This window comes from Atractosteus spatula, chromosome 13 (genome assembly GCF_055471065.1).
Source record: "Atractosteus spatula isolate fAtrSpa1 chromosome 13, fAtrSpa1.hap1, whole genome shotgun sequence".
In the NCBI taxonomy this organism is placed as follows: domain Eukaryota; kingdom Metazoa; phylum Chordata; class Actinopteri; order Semionotiformes; family Lepisosteidae; genus Atractosteus; species Atractosteus spatula.
The window spans coordinates 38,767,070-38,775,956 of record NC_142718.1 but is presented as its reverse complement, the minus strand read 5'-3'; the positions used below and the strand labels follow the sequence as shown (position 1 = coordinate 38,775,956).

General features: G+C 40.1%; 1 protein-coding gene across 1 annotated transcript; it reads left to right on the top strand.

The window, feature by feature from the left end:
* The first annotated feature begins 448 nt into the window (after window positions 1-448).
* Window positions 449-8,700, top strand: LOC148822387 (glycerol-3-phosphate dehydrogenase [NAD(+)], cytoplasmic-like). The gene is made up of 8 exons (XM_088930533.1): window positions 449-808; window positions 1,502-1,679; window positions 3,344-3,484; window positions 4,176-4,314; window positions 5,107-5,219; window positions 6,138-6,371; window positions 6,768-6,874; window positions 7,831-8,700. Exons 1-8 carry the CDS (start codon window positions 768-770, stop codon window positions 7,925-7,927), a joined length of 1,050 nt encoding a protein of 349 aa, XP_088786659.1. The 5' UTR covers window positions 449-767; the 3' UTR covers window positions 7,928-8,700.
* The last annotated feature ends 187 nt before the right edge of the window (window positions 8,701-8,887 follow it).

Genomic DNA, 8,887 nt, shown 5'->3' with positions numbered 1-8,887 from the left:
TCAAGGTATGAAGGCAAAGCAAACACGTAGCCTTCTAAAGGAACCACACGATGTTAATTTAACTCTTAAAATGAGAAAAAAATACATTTCGTCTGTGGAGTCTTCTTCAGGTGCGAGGCTCACACCTGTATTTGTACCTTAGCAACCTCCCCCCCCCCCCACATCTCGAAATATAGTCACATAGCCTAAATATGTGTACAGCACTTTGTACGCTGTCATGGTGAAGTAATTGTTTTTCTCAGTAAAATAATGAAGTGACACCTAAGCTGTTTCTGTTCTGTTTTGCAAGGTGGAATTCGGGCGAAAGAGAACAAGTTCTGCATTTAATGATCTACGAATATGTTTCTCCTTTCGGCGTGATGCTAAAGGATAAAACCGATCAAAACCTTGAAATAAGTCAGCCAGGCGGTGACATGTTAATACTGACCTCAGCACTCCGCGCAAGTCTTGCACGCCTGAGTAATATTTGAAGGAGAGTTATGGGTGTGGAGACAGTGGGCGGGTTGACCATTGAAAAGGTAATAACAACAGGAGGAGTTTAGCTGTTTATATAGACTGTATAATGCATGGTATGCAAAATGCTAGTAAAGGAGAAGAAAAAACTCTAGGGGTTCCTGTATCCAATAAACAGGAGCGACACGGCTAACAGAGTGAACGGCATTCTTAAGGCGTGTTCAGGAAGTGAATAGTAAACTTCACTTTAAAATTTACAGATAGCAACTAAAGGTCCCAGTCAGACGCAGAAAGTTATAAAGCGGAGGTGAAAAATGCCAGGGAAAAAAGTATGCATCGTTGGATCTGGTAATTGGTAAGACATTTTAAGCGTATTCTCCCACACAACTGGTTTGTTGTACTGTGTGTATACGCGGTTTATGTATGTAGTAAGCAACATTAACACGTCTTCGGTGTCTCCAGGACAAAAGTTCTGAAAAATGAAGATTTGGATTTTGACCAAGTGACAGTGTGCGTAACATATTTAGCAGCGTGTCCAGTTTCTTTCTATATATGTTTTTTTTGTGCGTGTGATCACGCCGGTTATATGATTTCGGTCTTCTTGTCAGGCGGAGGCTCGTCAGTGTAGAGAATGTGTAAGAAGGTAGCGCAAAATAAAGGGAGTTTCTCACTTAGCTATTAGTGTCAATGTGACTGTAACTCCAAATCATGTGTTAGTGCGTGGTATGTGCGTGTAAAGTGTACACTAGCTACCACTGACAATAAAATATGCATAAATTAAGTTTTTACTTTTACTTGGAAGCCGGGTTGGTTGAACTGTGCACGCGTTTTGTTTTGTTAAATACAGACCCTATAATTGTTTTCGTCATCTTCATTCAAATGAATCCGTGACCTTTGCTAAGTCAATATTTTTAAAACCTCATTTTGCATAATTTTATGACTTAGCATTAAATTGCAAGGACAGACATTTGTCTACAAAAAATGTCCAAGACACACCTGTTTGAATTATCAGCTTTCGTTAATAACGTTTTCTTTTATCTTTATCAAGGGGGTCAGCTATTGCTAAAATCATTGGCCGGAATGTAACAAGGTCAAACAGATTTGATCCAATTGTGAAAATGTGGGTTTTTGAAGAACTGGTGAATGGGAAAAAGCTCAGCGAGATCATCAACACGGAACATGAAAATGTGAAATATCTTCAAGGACACAAGCTTCCAAAAAATGTGGTAAATGAAAAGTATGATGTCTGAGAAATGTGATGTGCGTACATTAGGGTCTGCATGTGCAGATGACACAGCCCCGTTGTGGTCTGATGTACAGTATCAGCAGTTTTACTTCTCCTCAGCTCATTCTGCACTGTTGTGTAACAAGCCAAACACAATATCACAATGTGACAGATAAAATAACTTAGTTCATGACGCCTTTAAAAATGGTTTAAAGGCGTACTGCATACAAACTGCATTAGGCTACTTAAAAAAGATGCTTTGGTAATATGATGAGGGTGATGTACAGTACTTAGTGGAGTACCACAGGGACCTGTGGTTAAGTAGCACTGCTCTACTTAGTTTATATCACTCAATTAGATTCTGGTATAGTAAATAATTTCCAGATTATACTGTAACGACCGCGGGGTTCGGTACGGAATGGAGCTGGCGTAGGACTCAGGAAAAGGGGTTGAACAACACATTTCTTAGCTAGAACCGGGGTAGACACACAGGAACCGGGGGGTTACAGCATGGCACCTACGCTAACAGACACGGAAGGGAAGAGGCCGCCGTCCCCTTATATACAGTCGCGTAGTCCCGCCCTCAGGCGCTGTTCTCAGCCCGCCCTTCGTGGCGCTATACTTCCAATACAGGAGGTTTAAGAAGACTAGATCTGTAGATCTATAGACTGTAGACTGTAAAAGTTTGATTTAAATCAAGGGCTATTATGATAAAATTGAATAAAAAACTACTCCGGCCTTGTTTAAAGCACAGTGTACAATTTTGGTCACGATGTTGTAGAAAAGATATTGTTGTTTTAGATATTGTCTTGAGAAGAGCAGCCAGATACATTGTTATAAGGGAATGTCCTATATTGACAAACTGCAAGAATTGTCCTTTTTTTTTGTCTTTAACAGAGAAGATTACGAGGGTGCCAGAGTGACCTCCTGTCATTTTTATACTTTCTTATGCTTTTAAGACTTGAAACAATTGTATTCTTATAGTGTGTCATTTTACAATTTGCATAAACAGGCCTCACTAGCACATACTAGGGTAGGATTTCATCTTCTGTGCCACTCTGGTTTAACTCAGCTTCAGTTAAGTATTTCCTATGTAGTACATTGTTCTATTCAGGATTCCCTTTATGTTAAGCTATAAAGGTGAGTGATCATAAGTATTAAAGGCGAGTTGTTATCTGTGTTTTCCTTATGAACATGCTGTAACTTAATCTTGACAGAAACAAGTCAGTACTGGCTTTTCTGTGGTAGTCCTTAGGCAAACCTGTCATCAAATTATCATTCAGAAAGAACTACAAAATAGCCAAGTAGTAATGAATGTAAAAATGCATAACTGCAATGCTGAAATGCACTCGAAAGTGCAGTAATTCAAACTAATTGACCCGTGGAAAGGCTTGACAGAGCGCGTGTTTACAGACCATTGTATTGCGTTAGATAATATGGCCTTTTGCCTACTTGATTCTGTGCCAGGTTGATTCTTGTGGCCACCAAAGCCTTTATGACCGATCGCTATAAATGGATGATTTTATCTGGGGCAAGGGTTATACTAGGCTAATACTTAGGCTATTTTTTACAGTCAAGTATTTGGGGAAAAAAAAGATATAGCACTAAACTCCATACGCCACTACATCAATCTGATCTTTTCCTTTATCTGTTTTTTTTTTTCAGGTTGCAGTTCCAGATGTGATTGAGGCAGTAGCTGGTGCCGACATTTTGGTCTATGTTGTTCCCCATCAGTTCATCGGGAAACTGTGCGACCATATGAAGGCTCAGATTAAACCAGGAGCCATTGGAATATCTCTTATTAAAGTTAGTAAAACGTGTCTACCATGCTACAGATCTTTGCAGGACAGAAATACGGATGTGTCTGATTTTCTTTAGCAATGGGATAATGAAGAAACGAGTTTTCTCCTGGTGCTTTGGTTTACTCCCAGCTTCCAAAGGCTGCTGGTTAGGTTAATTGGTGTCTGTGAATTGTCCCTGAGTGCATGTGTGAGCCCTGCAATGGACTTCTGTCCCCTCCACACTGGGGTCCTGCCCTGCACCCTGTGTGTTCTGGACAGGTTTTTTGGGAACATGAGAAAGGGCACAAACAACAGGAGCTCCTCTATTCCGTTTGGTAGTTAGTAGCTCATAGGATCTCATCCAGCTGTTTTGAAGGAAGCCAGGGTATTATTATTATTGCTTACACTTATATAGCGCTTTTCTGGACACTCCACTCAAAGCGCTTTACAGGTAATGGGGATTAATACAGGTATTAGCTTCTACAACATGTCTGGGTAGATTGTTTCTTGTTTCTATAGTCCTACAACCAATTGGGTAAGGAAGTGCCCCCTGTTCTTTGTTTTAATCACACTTCGTGTAGAAACTTTAAAAAAAAAATCTGAAAATGAAATCTTACTGTTTGCTGTGGGATCCGTATACGAGTATGTGAGATGGGGGGGACTTGATGATCTGAACTCTGTTAATTGACACCTTTCCTGTGGCATTGCTGTTGCAGGGCATTGACGAGGGCCCAGAGGGCCTGAAGCTGATATCTGACATCATCAGAGAGAAGATGGAAATAGAAGTAAGCGTCTTGATGGGGGCCAACATCGCAAATGAAGTGGCTGATGAGAAGTTCTGCGAAACAACCATAGGTAACTCTTTTTGGAAAGGCATTTTTTGAACAGATCCAGAAACGGTCCCGTCTACAGGACTGAATTCCTCTCTGGAACGTCAGGGTTGTTTATACTTAAATCAGCCCCTCGCCTGTTGCCCATAGCTGTTCCAACGAGGCAGTTTGTGCTGGTTACGGTTTTCAGAATCTGAGAAGGCAGGATTTCATTTTCAGTGCTCACCGCTTTTGCAGCATAAAAAACCTGAAGCTAGAGCAACAGATTGTCCTCTGTGATTACCAGAAAATAGGCAGATGCTGAGAAATGATTATGCATTTTTTATCAGAACGGTTACTGCACGCTCATAGATAAGAACAATTAAGCAGATTTAGTGCCACATAATTTGTTGTAAAGGCACAAATAATAGACTGTTCTTTAATCATCTTTTTGCACTTCTTTAGCAAGAAATGATTGATGATCAAATGTTGAGAACAAATTGACAACAAATAATTCAGATGTTTTGAATGGAGAGAAAATGAGAGACCTGAACATACTGCCAACATAAAAAATCTCCCAATGCAGAATTTTACCACTGTTTCGAGCAACTGCTCTACTATTACATCATTATTTCCTAGACAGCTGTTTTCAAGCACATTGTGTTCCTTCTTGGGCTGCACATCTGCTTTTATGTGCCTTTTCACATTTTAATTATGAAGTATGAGTTTTTTTCCTCATAAACTTCGTGCCTTTTTATAACTGCAGGCTGGGTTTGTGCTGCCCATTTGCAGTTATTTTAGTACAAGTACTTAGCACTTTCATTTTCCTTCACTGCAGGGTGCAAAAATGAGCAACATGGTCAGATTTTCAAAGACCTCCTGCAGACCCCAAACTTCCGAATCACAGTGGTCAAAGAGAGTGACACTGTGGAGCTCTGTGGAGCTCTGAAGGTAAGAACTGGCATGTTTAAGAGACATGCCTAACCTCCTCTGATGTATTACGTATACATTAAGGAAAGACACAGCTGGGCTCATCACGAAGAGAACATTTCACAATTAATATTTTACACTATAAAGCCATTGCTTGCTCCAAATTCTAATTGTATTGCTGTGCAAAAGTCTAAGCTTAGTCATAAGAAGTAACATTAAATGTACTGCATCCCTCCACAGCCCCAAACATTTTTTTTGCTTTCTTCTTTATGCTTTTCAGCATGAGATTAACCTCTAATCTTGTTTCCTGCTTGCATGATAGCACAGGTCCCCACTTGAACCATTACAGTATCTGTACATTTTATGTATCAAACATTTTCTCAAAGCCTATGTTACCATCCGTTATTTTCATGATTTTTGACCACTGTTTTTTGGTTACCAGTACTGCTTAGTTTGAGATCACATTGATCAGAGCTTCAATTACATCATCACAAGCACTCAAAACAAACAATACGTGAGCAGCCAGTGTGAAGGGTTGCAGTAGCTAATCTTCATACTTTCTGATTATATTTCTAGTGACCTCGTAGCTATCGGGCCTAACAGTCACTGTGAAATGGTTAAAATTTCACTAGAAGCTCATTTCTGCATATAGAAGGGGAATATATTGTGTAGAACAATACAAAACTACACTACACTATGCACTATTTATACATCAGTGCATGTATAGATTCACATTTAAGTTGTCAAGTGTAACAGTGCATGAAAAGATGTAATTCATACTGCATATATCACAGGATTGCTGTGCACAATATGGTTCACATAGTCTGATTATGAATATGGATCACAGAATGGATTCAAATAAAGGTATATCTTGAGTGAGGTTCTGTTAATTCCTAAGCACTCTGTCTTGTGTGTCTTGTACCTCAAATGGCCCGTCAGAACATTGTGGCTGTGGGGGCAGGGTTCTGTGACGGGCTGGGCTTCGGGGACAACACGAAGGCAGCCGTGATCCGCCTGGGCCTGATGGAGATGGTGGCCTTCGCCAAGCTGTTCTGCAAGGGGGCCGTGACCTCCGCCACCTTCCTGGAGAGCTGCGGCGTGGCGGACCTGATCACCACCTGCTACGGGGGCCGGAACAGGAAGGTGGCGGAAGCCTTCGTCAAGTCCTCCAAGGTCAGCGCTCACACCGAGCATGGCCCGGGTTCGTGGTGCTTCCCCATGTTCACGGTCTGTCCTGACGCACCTTTTGGTGTTCAATGGCGGACAGTAGGTTCAAATTGCGGTGGATGGGGAGCTTCTAAGCTGCAGGGAAGAAGTTTCTTGAGAGTGCCCTGTGACAGTCAGGGCTCTTTCAAGTGACATCTTGGGCCGCATGTCTCACCAGCGTGCTCGTGAGCACAATAAGGAACAATGACTCACTGGTGAATCACCACGGGTCTTTATTCCACCTCCCAGTCTGAAGATGTGCAACGTGGAGGAAAAGCTTGAGATCTGCAAATAAAAGTGACCCTTCTTTGCTTGAAGAGGTGGTGATTTCATTTAAATAACCTTGCTTTTTTTAACACCCAGTCTATTGAAGAGCTGGAGAGAGAAATGCTGAATGGGCAGAAACTCCAGGGCCCTCAGACTTCGGCCGAGGTGTACAAGATCCTCAAACAAAGAGACATGGTTGACAAGTAAGTACTGTGGCCTGGGGTTTTCCTTTAATCTTGGGTCATGCTGGTCATACTGCAGCTTCACACATTAAATGTCTACTTTTTTTCATTTTAAAAGAAAAATGAGGGCAACCAAATTTGTGGGCCAGGTACTCTGGAATAATCATTTATGTTCTTCTACACCATACATATCTGAGCCATGTCACACACTTTGCACAATATATATACGCATTATATTTGTGTTCAAAGTTCAGCCTCATCAAGGGTGTAACCAGTGATTAATCTACATGGTGGTTTGGTGCTGAGAAGTGGGCTGAAGTCTTGTGCAAGATCTTGAAAAAGTGTTAAGGTCATTTCTTGTTTGACACAGGTTGGACTGCCTCTGCTACTCTACCCACTTAAAAACTGAGGCCCATGTATGAGGCCTGAATGATCTTTATGCCAGTTTAAGTTGAATTAAGCCCGTTTCTATTTAGCTGATATCATGGGATTTCCCACTTATTGCACTTCAGCGCAAGATGCTAGCCGTCAAGAGTAACAGCCAACTGTCTATCTAAATATATTGGCACTCTTCTGCTCCAGAGAGGGCTTTTTAAATCTTTTAACAGCTGAATGGATTTAAATTTCCATGGAGTTTCTCTGTGATAGGACTCTCTGTAATATTCTATGACTACGATTAATATCATAAAAAAGCTATGAAACACCATGTCACCTTTCCATGATCACGGACAACTCAGGTGTTGGATACGTGTTCATGGTGAGAGGTCTACTGAGTGCTGTGGAATGGATAGAATTTAAGTTGGGGTGCACAGACACCCACAGAGTCATAATCTTGTTTTTAGTATCTTGGACATTTTTAAATTGGAAAGAATTTGTACAATGGCTGTGAAATTGGGCGACACAGTAAGGAAGGTGGATGTTTAAAATCAGAATGAGTGAAATCCCCTTAACATTTTGCTTTTGCTGTTTTAACCCAGGTTTCCACTGTTTACGGCTGTCTATCAGATTTGCTTTGAGGGCCGACCTGTGAGGGACTTCATCTCATGCTTACAAAACCACCCCGAGCACATGTGACTTGGGAGCTCCAGTGCACCTCTGTGAACCTCAATCTTTCCTTTAAGCAAAGTTTTTACTAGTGGCTGACATAAAACGCACAATAACTAGAAGTCTTATATTCAAGGTGATTTTAAATCTATTTCAACACTAAAATAATGTTTCTTAAGTCATACCATGCATGAGAGGTAATTATTATACATTGTTCTCAGATTCTGGCGATTCTTAATCTTATTGTTATTAGATTCATATATATTAAAAGAAAATAGTTCTTTAAACAGGAAAAGAAATGAATGTTGCTTGAATAATTTTATATTCAAATACTTTATTTTTTAACACAGCAATTTTTGAAGAATGGATGCCAGGATTACATTTAAACACATTTAGCACATTTCATGATAAGAGGTGTGATTTCTATTACATGTTCAGGATTCTGAATATTCTTGTGTTTCTCTGAATATTCTCGTATTGCTGTCATGTTGGACATTAATGAATTACAAGTGGTTCTCTTGCTCATTTGACTCTTTGCTATTGCAAGGTAATTATGCTGATTTAGGTTAGAGTTTCCTAAAAATAAATACAAAAAAATATATTTCTGCATTTGAAACCGTTAAAATGACACTGGATGTTGCTTTAATGTCCAAGATTCTTCTTATTTGACATTCCTCTCTTACTGCCTTATGGTTGACATTTCATTTACTCAGAAATTGCACATGGAATGAGTCATGGGGTATCAATACTATAACATTTTGTGATTATCTAAAGGTATAACAGAAATAAAGGAGTCAGTCTTCTTAAACCAACAGCTTCCGTATTTCTTTGTAAATTCTAATTATATGGTCACACAAATTGGGGAAAAATACACAACCTTTACATACATATAGGAATATGAATAAATTTGGCCTTGTGGAAGGTATATTCCTTGTATAAATGTCACAAGTTTGATTGAATTGCACTGTTGCAATGAGCAAATGGTGTACT

Coding starts and splice junctions, on each gene's coding strand:
- LOC148822387 (XM_088930533.1), top strand. CDS start 768: ATGCCAGGGAAAAAAGTATGCATCGTTGGATCTGGTAATTG. Junction 4,315..5,106: donor GTTCTGCGAAACAACCATAG/GTAACTCTTTTT, acceptor CCTTCACTGCAG/GGTGCAAAAATGAGCAACAT. Junction 6,875..7,830: donor CAAAGAGACATGGTTGACAA/GTAAGTACTGTG, acceptor GTTTTAACCCAG/GTTTCCACTGTTTACGGCTG.